The sequence below is a fragment of the Eulemur rufifrons genome, chromosome 15 (genome assembly GCF_041146395.1).
Source record: "Eulemur rufifrons isolate Redbay chromosome 15, OSU_ERuf_1, whole genome shotgun sequence".
Taxonomy (NCBI): Eukaryota; Metazoa; Chordata; class Mammalia; order Primates; family Lemuridae; genus Eulemur; species Eulemur rufifrons.
Window position 1 is genome coordinate 78,600,756 of NC_090997.1, and position 16,965 is coordinate 78,617,720.

The 16,965-nt window shown below is 34.7% G+C and overlaps 1 protein-coding gene across 2 annotated transcripts in view; it reads left to right on the top strand.

Annotated features, from left to right (window-relative positions):
• Positions 1-16,965, top strand: part of LAMA2 (laminin subunit alpha 2) — a 568,286-nt gene that overhangs the window by 217,026 nt on the left and 334,295 nt on the right. For both annotated transcript variants that reach the window (XM_069489233.1, XM_069489235.1), the window contains exons 5-7: positions 7,499-7,678; positions 10,599-10,688; positions 12,031-12,148. In XM_069489233.1, coding sequence (XP_069345334.1) covers positions 7,499-7,678; positions 10,599-10,688; positions 12,031-12,148 — 388 coding nt within the window. The remainder of the gene's footprint in view (positions 1-7,498; positions 7,679-10,598; positions 10,689-12,030; positions 12,149-16,965) is intronic.

Consider the following 16,965-nt stretch of genomic DNA (forward strand, 5'->3'; position numbering starts at 1 on the left):
TTATCCAGTGTGTTTATATTACCCATGCATTACTGTTTCATGAATTCATGTATTTTCATATTTTTATAACATTTTAAGATATCCCAATATTGCTTTGATTTAAGATTTTAAAAACTACAATGAAAACTTTCCGATAAGGTAAGGTTATTTTTCAACAACTATTCAGTTACATATAATAAAACTAGTAACAATTCATAAAGATTATAATACACTTAATACCAACCTTTCTGCTAGAAGCAAGGTAGTCTGTAATTATTATAATAGTTACTTATTGATGGTTACTGATTATCCATAGGGTTTAAGTAATGTACTTATAATCCTATATAGTTTATTTTTTATTCACTCTTATAAATAATAGCATGTCAAATTTATAAGTTGGACAATGAAATAGCCAGGAAATGATTTGCCCAAGGAAGGAACTAGCCAATGGATAAGGTCCACTCTGCTCTGATTAACAAAATTAAGTTGAATGGTTCTTAAGTTCAAATCCAATCTGTGCTTCAGAAAACACATTTACGTGTTATTCTCAGCTAAAAACATCCTGTCAAAATGAAACTTCCTTGTAATAGAAAATAAAGTTAACTAATATTTAACTATTATTAACAAGCATAATAGACTTAGATGTAAGGAACTCATGGATCAAAGCTGTTAATTTCCTAATTTTCTCTAAATCAACTTAACTCAAGTGCTTGGGTAGAAAATTCTATGAAAGATTACTGAGTTTAATTTCATTTTGTGAAAATAGCACACTCAAAGATTTACTCCTATAATAAGAGAATAATCATATAAATTATATGAATATAATAAAAGGAAAAAAATGTGATTCATTATTCTGTGAAATTGCTTTTTAGATAGAAAGTTAGTTGAACTTGCTGAAGATTTAGGAATTACATAAATTTCATTTATTCAAAGGTTTTTATTTAGCACTTAAATTTTTTACCAGATGCTGTCCTATGTGCTGGGGATTATGTCAATTAACAAAACAATAAAAATCCCTGAACTCCTGGGACTCAAGTCCTAGTGGGTAGAGAGAAACAATCAACAATAGTGCCCCAGGTGGAAGGTGAGGCAAGCTTGGCCCAAGACAGTTTTAATGGAGATGGTTGTTAGGATGCTTAAAGTAGAGCCAATAAGATTTGAAGATAAAGTTGATGTAGAATGAAAGAAAACAAAAGGAGTCAAGCATGAGTCTAAATTGTTGGTCCCAAGTAGCTGAAAAGATGAAATTATTTAGTGAGATTGAGAAGACTGGACATGAAGAGCAGTAACTCAGTTCGAAATGCGTATTCGACAGCTGAGTAAATTTAGCAAGCAGGCAGTGGGTTTCGGCATTCTGACCTTCAGAGAAGTCAGGCCTGGAGAATTAAATGTGAGAGACATCAGTACAGATGGGATTTATAGGCCTGAGGTTTGATGGTATTGCTAAGTAAATATGGGAAGAATAGAAGAAAAGACCAAGGACTAAGCACCGTGTGGTGCTCCAATATAAAAAAGTCAGGGAAGAGCCAAAGTAGTAGTGAAGGAGACTGAGAGGGCATACCTGGAGACATAGAAGGAAAATAAGGACAATGTGTTCTGGAAGTCAGTGGAGTAATCAGTTGTTTCAAATGCTGCCAATAGGTCCAATATGGCAAGGACTGAGAGTGGGTCATTTTAGCTAGTAATGTGAAGGACGTTGATGTATTTCCCAAGAGCAGTCTCAATGGAATGGAGAAAGATCAGTGGAATAATAGGAATATTGTGAAGGAGTTGGCCAAAATGTACCTATTTACCACTCAAAGCCAGACCCAGAGCTTTCACTCTGTGCTAGAAAAACAATAACACACTGTTGCACTATCCACTTTCCCTAAGCTTCCTATAGCTCACCTCCCTTCCCCAAGCATATACAGTGAGGCTTCCAGTTCCCTAGGTTCCACACTCATGAATTCAACCAACCTCAGATCAAAAAAATTAAACAAAAATTTGCATCTGTACTGAACATGTACAGACTTTTTTCTTGTCATTATTCCCTAAGAAATATAGTATAACAATTTTTACATAGCATTTGTATTGTATTAGATGTTAGAAGTAATGTAGAGATGATTTAGAGTATACAGGAGGGTGTGCACAGGTTATATGCAAATACTATACCATTTTACGTCAGGGACTTAGACATTCACAGATTTTGGTATCCAAGAGGGTCCTGAAACCAATCCCCAACAGATGCAGAGGGACGACTATACTTTTTTTTTTTCTTTTCACACAGTCTAAAATAAAAAAGATTAGGCTCATTTTTCAAAGTTATCTTCATAATCTTAATTTCTTTCCCTGAACTAATACTATTAAGCATGATTGGATTTAAGAGGTTTCCAGATGTCTCAGCCACTCACTTACATACAAATTCTTTGACTACACCTATAGATAGCTAATTTCAACCTGCACATAGGGATTTATTGTTCTATCTCCTGGGGTCAGCTTACTTCAACTTGTTGTAGTAAGATTTTAAAATGTCCTAAGAGTGCATACTACACATAATATTGTCAGCTGTCCATTTCTGCTACTCATTTCAAAGTTTCTGAGACTTATTGATGATCTTCTAGCAGCCTTCATTCTCCTATCCATCCATTCACTCAACAAACTTCGATCAGTGCAGAGGGTATTAGGAGTATAGCTCTTCCAGCCTTCTGAAGAAAATGCAGCAATACAAATAGAAAAGCATAATAATAAGGGGCAATTGCCTATACTAGAAATATGAGTATTTGCTGGATAAACCACTTTTAAAATGTATTCTAAGGAAAAATGCCTTAGAGGCGCAAAGGTCCAGCTTCAAGGGAAACATAATTTAAATGGTACGCTTGCACTAATAAAAATAGAATTATATGGGTGAATAGAGTATAATATTGATTTAGTCATTTGGTTATAAAATGAGTTTTTTTCCCTTTACTTGCCAACTAATTTCAAAGAAAAGTGTAATTTTAAAATGCAAAAAACCAGTTGATAATCATAGGCTGATATTTTCAGTTGTAATGAATTCCTGTGACAGCATGAACATACACCCACCAACATGTCTGTAATAGAAACCATTTCAGGAGACACTAGATGGCCACAGATTTCCCAGGGCCTCACAGCAAGACAGTGGTGGTCTCGGGGATTGATACTTTTCATCTTCCTTGAAGAGAGACATCCTCCAGTTGTCACCCTGTAGGAAATCAGGAAGTATGCTAAGCTATCCAGTGGACTTGGAATTACACAGCATTGTGCCAGTGAAAATATCCTATCCAATATTATGGTTTATTTTGAAGGAGAGTGGAAAAAAATTTAAAAAAAAAAAGTTGGAAGGAAGCTGCACACAACATGGCCAAACAGCTGGCTGGTTTTATATCCCAGAAACAGCTTGGGACTAACTATACTCACAGGATCTCTTGGCAGAGTAGCTTGATGAAAATACCAAAGCTGTGAGAAGTGTTCTTTTGCTGAATCCTTCATGTAGCTATTATATGGTTTATTAACCTAAATTAGAATACACACACCTTTTTTTAAAGGAAGTCTTTGTATGTCTAAGTGAGGAACTTACTGATTCCTTATACAACACAAATGTGGTTCGCCACAGCATTAGTACCAAATAAACCTTAATAATTTTCAGAAACTATAATCCTAGATGCATAATGGTTTCCTCCTTCCTTTCAAATAACATTTTTGGGGGCAGTCAAGGGAAAACTTGATAGAAATTTAAGCATGAATTCAAAGGCACTGGTGACTTTTTTGAATGCCAAAATTAACCTCCAAGGGAAATAGGTTGTAGTGACTTTATATATCTATTTATTCAGTCTTTTAACATTTAACTGATACCTCCTTAAGCAATAGAGACAACTTAATTTTAAGCATATTTCTGGCTCATTTGCTAGATTCCATAATTGTGGGATACACAAGATTTATTTTACTATTTTAGAATTTCTTACATTAGAGAGTATTCAGTATTTTGAAATTCAGTATTGTGGGAGACCTTGCATTCTATCACCCCAAAAAGGTTTTGATTAAATGAATTTATTCTTTACTAAGTATCCAAGGTAGAGTCAATTTCATATTTTTATCCTGAGGCATTTTGAGTTTATTCTTTGTGACATCAGAATTAGTTTCTCATCTCAGAGTTTGCTGTATTTCTCTAGTGACTCAAGTAGTTATTGGCAGTCAGTTTGTAAAAAGCTCTCTGGGATTATCTAAATGCAGGATGTTAGGAATGGAAATACATATCATTGCTTCTCCTGTCAAAAAATGTAATTAACACACATGAAATATCATCTAGCAAAAGTGTATGAAAATTTTGGTGGGTGACCTCGACTCGTATCTCCCCAGTGTAAGCACTAACTGCCCTGTCCCTGAACATCTTCCACCCCAGCACAGGACTCTCTTCTTGTATTCCTGTCTCTTTAGCCCTGTGTGTGTGTGTGTGTGTGTGTGTGTGTGTATGTGTATTTTCAGTTCAAAACCTACCACTCAATTTTAATTTCTTAAACAATTTTGATTTGATTCAATTTATTGTGCAGGTAATATACCATTTACATAGTGCAAGAAAAGTGAAAGTATGTACTTTTTCCAATCCGGATATTGAGAGATTTCCTCATTCTTTTTTATGGTTACATGTAATTCATTATATAGATGTATAATTTATTTAACTAGTCCCACACTGATGGACATTAGGTTGTTTTCTAGTCTTTTGCTATGACCAAAGAAATGCTGAAAGAATAATGTTGTCTTTGTCATTTCAGGCTGCCACAGCAAAATTCCATAGACTGGGTGGCTTATAAATAACAGAAATTTATTTCTCACTGTTTTAGAGGCTAAAAGCCTGAGATCAGGGTGGCAGCATGGATGGGCTCTGGTGAGGACTCGCTTCCTGGCTTGCAGACTGCTGACTTCTCATTGTATCCTCATACAGTGGAAAGACAGCTAGGTAGCTCTCTGGCCTCTGCTTATTTGAGCACTAATCCCCTTCTTGAGGGTTGCATCCTCATGACCTAATTACCTCCAAAGGACTCACCTCCAAATATCATCACATTGGGATTAGGGTTTCAACATATGAATTTAGAGGGGACAAGTCTATTGGATATATTCAGTCCTTATGTAATATATTAGTAATATCTATATTATTTTCTGTCTATAGTATAATTCTCAGAAGTGGAATTGCTAGGTCAAAATCCTGTGCATTCCTAATTTTAATATTAATAGTTATTGCTACATTGACTTTCTTAGGGGTTTGTGCCATTTTACACTTATACCCATGAATGTAGGAGATATGCCTATACCCCTTAGTCTTGTCATTAGAGAATATTAGTGATATTTGGAGGTTTTGCCAATCTGAAAAAATGGGAAGTTTATCAGTGTGTTTTTAATTAACATTTCTCCTATTTTGAGTGAGATTCAGCATTTCATCAGAAGTTTAATAGCCATGTTCATTTTTGTCTTTCAATAGTTACCTCATTTATTTGTTCACTTTTGTGTTATGGTGTTGTCCTTTTCTTTGTTGATTTACAGGCGTTCCTTAGGTATTAGGGACATATTTCCTTTATCTGTGATAGGAATTCTGTTTATCAGTTTGTCCTTCATTAGAATTCTCTGCTCTTGAGAAGTTCCTGAGAAAGCATGTCAGCCTTATGCACATTTGGAGGGCAGTTCCTTGGCAATTTTTCCTTTTTTTTTTTTTTTGCATAGAAAATGGTTTGATTCAATTATTCTGGTGTCAATTGTGCTAAATTATTTTTCTAAAAATTTCACCATTCTATCTAGGGTTAATGTATTTTTCCTGGAGTATGTTATATTCTTGGTAAAATTTTGACTTCTTGGTCTATCAATAACTAAAAAAGAAACCAAAAAACAACAAAATACAACCTATTGAAATCTCTCACTGTGATTATACATTTGTCTAATTTCGTTGTAATCTGTTGATTCTGCTCTCTATATTTTAAGGCTATATAATTTGATGCTTTCACATACAGAATTATTTTAAGTTTCTGATAGATTACTGATTTTATATGATATTTTATAACTTTTTTTAAACCAAGTTTTCTGATTTCCTGCTGTATAACAGATTCTTAAATAATTCAGGTCACAATACTTTTCAGAAAAGGAATGATTAATTTAATAATTTATGTGAGAGGTGAAAGGTGCAGATCCTGTTTCAGTCTTCTACATGTGGCTGTCCAATTTTCCTAGCACCATTTATTGAATAAGGATTCTTTTCCCCAGTGTATATTTTTTGTCTGCTTTGTCAAAGATTAGATAGCTATATACATATCTGATAAAGGACTGATAACCAGAATCTATATAGAACTCAGGAAAATCAGCAAGAAAAAATCAAACAACCCTAACAAAAAGAGGGCAAAGGACATGAACAGAAACTTTTCAAAAGAAGACGGACTAATGGCCAAAAAACATATGAAAAAATGCTCAACATCTCTAATCATCAGAGAAATGCAAATCAAAACCACAATGAGATAACACTTTTCTCCAGTGAGAATGGCATTTATCAAAAAGTCCCAAAACAATAAATGCTGGCATGGATGCAGAGAGATAGGAACACTCACACACTGCTGGTGGGACTGCAAACTAGTACAACCTCTGTGGAAAGCAATATGGAGATACCTCTAAGAGCTACAAGTAGAACTACCATTTGGTCCAGCAATTCCATTACTGGGCATCTACCCAAAAGAACAAAAGACATTCTATAAAAAAGACATATGCACTAGAATGTTTATAGCAGCACAATTCAAATTGCAAAGATGTGGAAACAACCCAAGTGCTCATCAATACATCAGTGGATTCATATAATGTGGTATATGTATACCATAGAGTTCTACTAAGCCATAATAAACAATAGTGATCTAGCTCCTCTTGTATTATTCTGGATAGAGCTGGAACCCATTCTACTAAGTAAAGTATCCCAAGAATGGAAAAACAAGCACCACATGTACTCACCATCAAATTGGTATTAACTCATCAACACTTAAGTACACATATAGTAATAACATTCATCGGGTGTCAGGCAGGTGGGAGCAGGGAGGAGGGGATGGATATATTCACACCTAATGGGTATGGTGTGTACCATCTGGGGGATGGACGTGCTTGAAGCTCTGACTTGGGTGGGGCAAAGGCAATATACGTAACCTAAACATTTGTACCCTTGTGATATGCTGAAATAAAAAAAATTAAAAAATAATGATAAAAAAAGAATTTACGGAAATCCTAGGAAGGTCAAGTTGATGCAATGCCTTGGAACAGAGGAATACAGGTATTTGTAGTATATAGAGAACGCCTAAGGTACGAGCAAATGTATTACATGTAGACATATTAAAAGTACCATAACATACCTGACTTATTTCACTAGATTCCAGTGAGTAAACATGAGCCTGAATCTACCTGAGAGAACGGGAACTCACCTTTATTTTTCCAAGAAAAAAGAAACAAAATCAAATATTTAATTCTTGGTACACTTAATTGTTATATTATTTCCCACATTGTGTAGATTCACATCTCTTTAATCAATGGAAGACCAAGTGCTGATGATCCTTCTCCTGAACTTTTGGAATTTACCTCTGCTCGCTATATTCGCCTGAGATTTCAGAGGATCCGCACCTTGAATGCTGACTTGATGATGTTTGCTCACAAAGATCCAAGAGAAATTGACCCAATTGTCACAAGACGAGTAAGTTATGATGAAATATTGGAGCCTGTGACTGATATCGCACCTATCTTTGTAATTGTCTGTTAAAGAATTTAAAAAGAAGTCTTTCAGTGATTTGTAGGAGTGGCTATTCTCATTATTACTATTTAATTTTAAACTTTTTAATTATTTTTATTAATAATAATTATTATTTAAAGTTTGATAGATTTTCCTTTGTTCAAATCCAAGCTCTGACACTCATTGGGTGTGTAACACTTATCAAACTTTTTAAAATTCTTAAATTTTAATTTCTTTTTTTATAAAATGATGATCATTATGTCCAGTTCATAATCTTATTTTTGAGGACCATATTAGTTTTTGTCACTTTAGATAATCTTCATGACTATCATAATTAGCTTTGAGGAGCTACTACAGGAAGTTCAGGGGCTTTGAAACATTTTTGGTTGCAACCCACATGGAGAAATACATTTTATATCATGGCCCAGTACACACACACACACACACACACACACACAGAGCAATATGTGGTAGTATCAGCTGGTGATCTTGTGCAAATACAGATTCTGAATCAGCAGATCTAGGGCAAGGCTGTGATTCTGCAATTCCAGAAAATTTCCAGGTGATGTCTGTGTTGCTGGTCTGTGGACCATTTTGTCTAATCAAATAATTTGGTTTTATGCTTCATTAATGAATCATAAACCACAGTGTAAAAAAAGCATTGCTATAGGGGAAAACTGATTCTACATACTGTTTTATTTTTTTTCCAAATTAAATATCAAGGGAAAAAAGGTTAAAGCATCTTTTCAACAGATCTTTGAACACGGAAGCTAACAAGTGCTCTCTTTCAGTGTTAAATTGGAATTTGTGGGATTATGATATATACGTGATCAACCCAGCTTTCTATGAGTGATAACTGTGCTTCCTACTTACTTGCTACCACGTTTACTGGTTTCTGGCACCTCCCAAACATGCTGCTACGCAACCAAAACATTATTACCAAGGAAGTCAAATCAGCCATAAATCCATAAAGCAAATCTGTGCTAGCAGAGTATCTACCGTATGACTAAATGTATAGGTAAGAAAGAGGACTATAGGGAGAAACTAATATTGTGGGTCAAAGCATTTTTTTCTAGAATGATCCTACTAAGGTCAGACTACTGCTACCAACTGCCAAGTTGCTAAACTAGTAGGCTGAATATTCACAGTTCCTGAATAGTCCTCATACATTTTCTCTCCTCTTACCTAACTTCCCCACATCTCACCTCTCCATCATCATAAAATAGCATTTAAAGTTTTAGTTATTCCCATACAACATATGTCAGATGTTTTAGTGCCCTGTATTTTCCAAACCTGAAATAATGCTACCTTGACTTATATTTCAACATACTGCAAATTGTCTCATGCAGAACTAATCATTATTTTATAGGAATGCTTAGATTCTTCACTTGTTTAAAAAAACACTTTTAATTTTAATTTTGCCATAACTTAAAAATATACACCAAGGAAGACTGAATAATATTGAAGTGAAATTTAATCTTTCCTGACAGTATATCTATCAGAGAGGAAAAAAATCAATGAAAATAAATTAGTGTTCCTTTTATCATCTTTTGCAGGAGGCAGAGTGGGGGCTGGTGTGTACATCTATTATTTATAACTTTATTATACATGAGCCTCTAAAACGGTGCAGAAGTCAACATATAAATATGTTATTTTGAAAGTACTCAAGTTCAATAAACACTACATGTAAATTTAAATATATAAAAATAGGATATTGAATTTCAGCTCTTCATGACTCAAAAGCAAAGCATTATACATTTATGTTTAAAATAGATACGCCAATTTTAAAAGCACATACAAATACTACTGTATCAGCTTTCTGAGGCAATATCTCCATTTGTATCTATGTTATTATTAAGTGAAAAAACAAAGATTTTTACATTACCCAACTTCCTAGCAAGTTCCATTAGTTCAAGGTCTAGGTATATCAAATAAGGATATATAACAAAAAAATTTAAAAGACACTGTATGTACATAACAAAAACAAAAGAAAGAAAGGAGAAAAAATAAGTGAATTGAAAAAAGTGGATTTGTAGTCAGGGAACTCAGGTTTGTGTCTGCCTACTTATTCTTGCTAAATCTGTTTTTTCTTTCATGTGTATAATTGGAATATTAGAACTATCTACCACTGTGATGGTTATTTGGATGTGATAATGTAAGGTGCTCTGACAATTATAAAATAGTATATACACATTAATTAAAATTTTAAAAATACTCTGGCTTTGTAATTATAAATAATCTTTAAAAAATAGCTGAGTAGATTACAATAATAAGTAACATAGCCCTATATTGACTTCATATGAGTAGGTAATTATGTGGACTTTTTAACATAATAATATAAAAAAAGCAAGTGTTCTGTACAACAAAATTACAGTTAGTTACTTTTAATTTTTTTCTTCTGTGGTTAAGGAGTATATTATTATGAGCACAATTTGTTTCTAAATTTTGTTGGTTCTTTCCAAATCCATAAAGTGAAACAGTCTACATGAGATTTGTGAGTACTGAGGTTCCTATAATCACAATAGAAAAAAAGGTATTCTTGTAAGAAACCATGTATAAGTTTTGTGAAGAATTGTTGTGCTTAGTCCCAGATAAAAACCACTTTCAACAAGTACTCCAGCATGGACTTTGTACTGTCTGTGAGAAAGAAATCTGTAAAATGCTCACCTGACATAAATTAAAGGCATTCCTGGTTTGGGCTCTGATTACAAAGCTAGGAATTACTTCATTCATTTTGTGAGCTCTCACTTGTCCTCAATAAACACAAACATGCTTCCCACTAAGGATAAAAATGGAAAATAAAGTTTTTAAATGAGTGTTCCCTTTTGTTACTTTCACCTTGCAGTCATCTTAACAGGATTTCTCTCTGGATTGCTTTTTGCAGTATTACTACTCGGTCAAGGATATTTCAGTCGGAGGGATGTGCATCTGCTATGGTCATGCCAGGGCTTGTCCCCTCGATCCAGCAACAAATGTATGTATATTTATAGGATGCTCAGGCAAAATGAAGCCCTGAACTGTAAAAAGTTTCATGAGAGTCTTTGCTGACATGCAACCCTGTGAATGGGTGTCAGGTCCCCACTTAGATGGTGTAACAGAAAGCCGTGCCAGGGTGAAATAAGATCTGGCAGTTAGGATGATAGACTTTGAAATCAGCCATCATGGTATCAGAAAACACATTAGTTTTTTTTTTTTCTCCAAAAAGGTTCTAAACTGGTCTATCTATTTTGAAACCTCTCTAGCTATGACAGCCTGCTGCATGATTTAGCTTTAGAGAATGCCTACCATCAATCAACCTGACCATTTCTTTTAAAGTTTTTAATCAAAAAATTAATGCAAACAAATGAAAAATGTACATGGAAGTAAATACGTAAACAGCCATGGACCAAAAGGCTAAGGTGGGGCAGGGGCAATAAGGAGTGGGGTGGAAGAGAGAATTCTTAAGAGGACATTGACAGTGCCAAGCCAGAAAATGCTGGAATGCTTTGGGGTAGAATTTTTCATTAATGACAGTGAATTAAGTGAACATAACCTAAAGGAGATGATGAATGAGCATCTGTTTTTCCTGTCATAAACAAACTGGTGAAATTCAAAATCATCTACTTTACAGTCTATGGAAAAAATACATTGAATAGTGAGATCAGTGAATATAAGTAGGGCTATGGATTTTTTTTTTCCTCAACTAAAATTGTGATACAAATGACATTACATTCAAAGCTAGTTTTCTGATTAATGGACAATAATGTTATCTCCTAGGAAGATTCAAGTACCCTGACATATTTTTATGGCAAAGTTAGAGTGCTGTTCTCTGCGTGGTGCAAGTATTCTGTATCAATTGCACTGATGGGCAGTGTTTCCTAAGCTTTGAGAGCCCACAAAGCACTGCTGGCGGCCCAGTTCCATGTGGTAAATGGAGACTATACTCAGAGCACACACAGACAGGAGATTTAGTCCTGGGAACATTAGGTTTCTGTTCTACCTATGGCCCTAGATACTTAGGGATCAAATCCTTTGCCACATCCCAAAATGTTAACAGCCCTTTAAGGGAAGCCTTAAAACAGGCACATCCGACCCCAAAAAACATGGAGATCCTAAGCCTAAACCCAGTGATTCCAAAACCAGCCTGGACCTCCCTAAGCTGATGGTGATCAGATATACCCACCCCAAGGCTAGCACAGTTTCCTTCCCTGGCTGAAGTAGTTATACATTTTGGTACATAGTCTAATAGTTTTTTCTTCATACTATCTTTCAGAGAGAGCCCCTCCCTTAGGGTTCTAACTAATGCTAACTATGTGCTCCCCGCTCCTTTTGACTAGAAATCTCACTGTGAGTGTGAGCATAACACATGTGGCGACAGCTGTGATCAGTGCTGCCCAGGCTTCCATCAGAAACCTTGGAGAGCCGGGACTTTTCTGACTAAAACCGAGTGTGAAGGTATGTTCTTGAGAAGCCAGCAGAATGTGTTATTCTTCCTTTCCTGGGGCACAGGTAATATCAACATGTGGTGATTTTAGGTAAATTCATATTTCCAACTTATATATTTTATCCAAGGCAAGAGCTGGTAAATTCTTTACCCTGCTTAGTTACTCAGCTTTTCAGGTTTTTTTTTAATATGGCAAATATTTACCAAATATCTATGAATTTACCATTGTGTGAGGATTATGAGAAATAGATATAAGCATAGTATATACTTATCATTAGGGTGAACCTGAAGTTTATAGCATAATGTATATATAGACTAATAGAAATGTAAATAAACAAGGCAAAACCTAGATTATTTTGACACTAGCCTTCTAAACACATATATTTATGAAATGATTCTGAAACATGTATTAGCTCTAGCTTCTAGAAGAAGAAGCCCTACAATTTACCCCCCTCTGTGAATAAATAGGCTTGAAATACCCATCATCTAAGAGAAGGAGGGCAATCAGAGGTGAGAGATTATACCCCACATGTTAGAGCCAGTTTATTACCTGGAAAAAAAAAGCCTATATGCTTCATTAGTTATAATTATAAAGGGTGGTTTTGGGGGGCAGGAGCTGGGAAGGATACAAGAGTAAAAGGTGACAGAGAAGTCAAGAGATCAAATTTGTGGAGAATAAATACTTATCCTAATAATGGGCATGAATATTTTAAATATATGGATTATCATTAATGACAACAGTATAGAGCTGGTAATATAAAAGTGGCATCAGGGATAATCACTAGTATGAACTAAGCTATAGCAATTATTGGACAGTGACCAAGAAAAAAGCCAGTAACAAAAAATAGTAAAGGGATAGGCTATGCAAATGTGTCAACAAATACTCATTTGCACTATCACTTTGAAGACAACCCATATGTCTAGTTTTTACTGAAGGGAGATACCTAAGAAGTGTGGCAGATGATTTTGTAGACTAATATAGCCCAATATGGTGACAGGGGTACTGGAGAAACATGTTTCTGGAGATTTTCTCAGGCCAAGAAAAGACTTAAAAATAGACTTGTGCTGAATGTAAACCCAAACTAGTCTGAAGCCCAGTTCAACTGAATTCAAATATTAATATTTTCGTGAATCAGCCCTAACCACATTTTTTTTTCAGTTCATTAAGTATATTTGACTTCAGACAGACTTGGTAGACATTTTAAACTAATACCAACTCTATACACTCATTGAATAACTAATTAAACTCATATTTATCATATATTACACCTTACACATGACAGATCTTTAAAACTATTGAATCACAACACACATTAATCATAAAATATTCCCCAATCATAAAATATAAAATCGGCCTTCCATATCCATGGGTTCTGCATCCATGGATAAAACCAACTGTGGATCAAAAATATTCAAAAAAAAATTGAATCTGTACTGAACTTATAGAGACTTTTTTTCTTATCATTATTTCCCAAACAATATAACAACTATTTACAAAGCATTTATATTGTTTTAGTATTATAAGTAACCTAGAGATCAAAGAATATGGGAGGATATGCACAAATTGCATGCAGATACTACACCATTTTATATCAGGTACTTGAGCATCTGTAGATTTTGGTATCCAAGGGAGGTCCTGGAACCCATCCCCCACAGATATCAAGGGACAGCTGTATTTTCTTTTCAGTTTTAGATTCTGCATATGCTATCAATGTCTTGAGTTCCTTCATTTTCTGCACTCACCTCATTTGCTTTTTGATTTGTGTCTGCCTGCTTGTAAAGATATTATGGATTAGAAATATCCCATCATCACTGAGACATATTTGGAGGTATGGTCCACCATTGGACAGGCACCCACCATTGTAGGGGACCACTGGAGGCCCAGCCTTTGTTTTTGTTCAACTACTTCTAGCCTTGTTCTGTCTAATCCCTCAGTTTTCAAAGCTTCTCCACAAAAAGCAGACATTCTTTCCTAAGAGTGACTTTCAACGAAATGCCACCCAGGGATATTTACTCTCAAACTTCTTTAAATTTTAATTAAATTTCTCTTACGTTTGTGGAATATCAGCAATCACAAGTGGGAGCAGAACTGCTATTGAAGGTAGGGATTCTTCCTGTTTCCACTGACATCCTATCATACAGTTATAATTATGTGAAGTAGATCTGTGAAATCCTTTAACACTTGTGTATTTGTGTGTAAACACAACACAAAAAGAACAGACCAACTTGTTAGTAACAGAGGTAGATGAAGCAAAGCAAAAGATTGCCACTTGCTACCATATATATTTTTTAAATAGTGGGATTATGAAACAATTTTTTGCTTTGTTTGTAGAGGAAAATGTATATTTTCCCAAACTGAATAATAAACATTTTAAAAACCTAGAAATTAATGATGAGGGCCTCAACCATAAAACCTTAAACATCACACTTTTGTCAATATATGCATTCCCATAAGCCTATATAAAAATTTTCTTTTCCAAGTTGAATTTTATTCCAATCACCTTAATAAAAATCCTTCTGTGACATGACAAATCCCTCCATAAAATGAATAATTGCCTTCTAATTCAGAGTTTAATTTGGATTTTCATCAATCTAGCTTACTTAAGGGAAGACATATCTCTAAAGATATGTGAGGAATAGTTTTATATCATATGCCTTGGACATTCTGTGAAATAGTAAGTTGCTGATGACAGAGCAAAATAAATGGCTCTTTGTGAGCAGGTACTATCCATGTCCTCTGAGGCTGTAGTCAGAGCTGGGCTGGAGGCAGTGTATAGACAGCAAGCAGGGCCATCGGCAGAGGGTCCTGGCTGCATGCAGTGTGAGGACTGTTGCTGAGGCATCAGTGTTTTACTTACATCAGCTCATAGTTCTAAATACTTGTGGTAACACTAATTCTAAATAGTGTGAGAATAAATTTGTATTATTCTATATTTCTCTATTCTGTTGGCAGCAGAAAGTTTGACTGTTTCTTGCAATATGTTTTTACTAAAGAGTTCTTAAGAATTCGTATCTGTGTGGTGGTGCATATCTATAATCCCAGCTACCCAGGAGGGTGAGGCAGGAGGATACCTTGAGTCCAGAAGTTTGAGACCAGCCTGGGCAACTTGGCAAGACTCAGACCCATCTCTTAAAAAACAAACAAAGAAAAGAACTCTTGTGTATTGTCTTGGATACATAAAACTGCTTATAATGCCTAGTGATTTATATTTTTTACTTTGTGTTTCCTAGAATAAAGTTTGAAACTCTCTATTAATATAGCAAAAATATTATATTCTAAACCAAAATTCAGCAGATTGTATAAGGTATTTGCAACAAACATTACAATAGGGTAATATCCTTACTGTATTAAGAAATATTACATATCATTAAAAAAATTCAGTAAGCCTTTTAAAAATGAGCAAAGATCAAAACGGATATTTCTCAGAAAAGAAATAATTTATAACCCTATAAAAAGATGATCATATTCATAATTGAGGAAGTATAAATTAAAACAATGAAAATATTATTTTTAACTTATCAAAGTGTTTATTTATCTACTCAACAAATATGTCCAGTTGAGTAGTACCCTGTATGGCCTTAGGGGATACATATGCTAATATGGAAAGAGCTCTGTGATTTACTATTAGTAAAATGAAACAGTTCGAAACAGTATATAAATGCCCCTCTCCCTTTGTGGAATAAATAAAAAAATTGGACTATATGCATACATGTGTACCTATACACACACACACACACACACTCACATATGGAAATCAATGTAAGGACATGTAAAAAAAATCAACATGAGTTAAGAATGAGACTGCTTAGATATCTTCCCCTAGTTCCCATCCTAATAAAACCTAATATAATTTTTTCATATTTTTCAAAGCCTTACCCAGTCCTTTCTGGGGAAAGTGATTTTTCACTTCTTTGAATTCCTCTAATGGAATATGAAAAAGACAAGGAGGATGAAGAGGAGGAAAAATCAATTGAGAACTTATTTATAAGGCATAATGGTAATGATTTTACATGCATTATCTCACTTGGTGCTTTTAAATATCCCTGTCTGGTCGTTACTATTGACCACCTCATGTTTTATATGGAAACTGAGCCTTAGTGAAATTAAGAAGTTCCCAACCTCACATGACTAAGTGCAGAGGGCACCCAAATCCAAGACTGTGATGAAAATAGCGTGATCTTAGCCACTAAGCAAAGTAGCTCTCCGTTTGTCTTGATTAGTTGACACCTTTCTTGTGTCTTATCTCACTTGCCAGGTAGAAGGTGAAGGGATTCTGGCAGTTTTTAGCAGTGCAGACTCTACACCGCACTGACTTCAGAGTTTGGTTTCCAATACTAGTTAGGTTACCTTTTGCCAGTTATTTCACTTCTCTGTCTCAGGTTTCTAATATGACAAAAAGGTTAATAATACTAATTCATAAAGGCATTTTGAGGATTAAAATCAGTGGTAGTAAATATGAAACACTTAGAACAGAGCAGAGCTTTGCATGTAAGATAAACAACTAAATAAGTTTTAGTTATTATTCATAGTAAAAGAAAGGAATTGTATCCTACATGTTCTTTTTTACCCATAGGATCTAACACAGAGATTCCCATATAGTAATTACAGATTACCTGGCTGTTAATCATTCAGTGTCATCATTCAATAATTCATTATTTGTCATAATAGGAAGATACATGTTGAACTGTATAAAATTCCACTTTTTTTTTTTTTTTTTTTTTTTTTTTGAGACAGAGTCTCACTCTGTTGCCCGGGCTAGAGTGAGTGCCGTGGCGTCAGCCTAGCTCACAGCAACCTCAAACTCCTGGGCTTAAGCGATCCTACTGC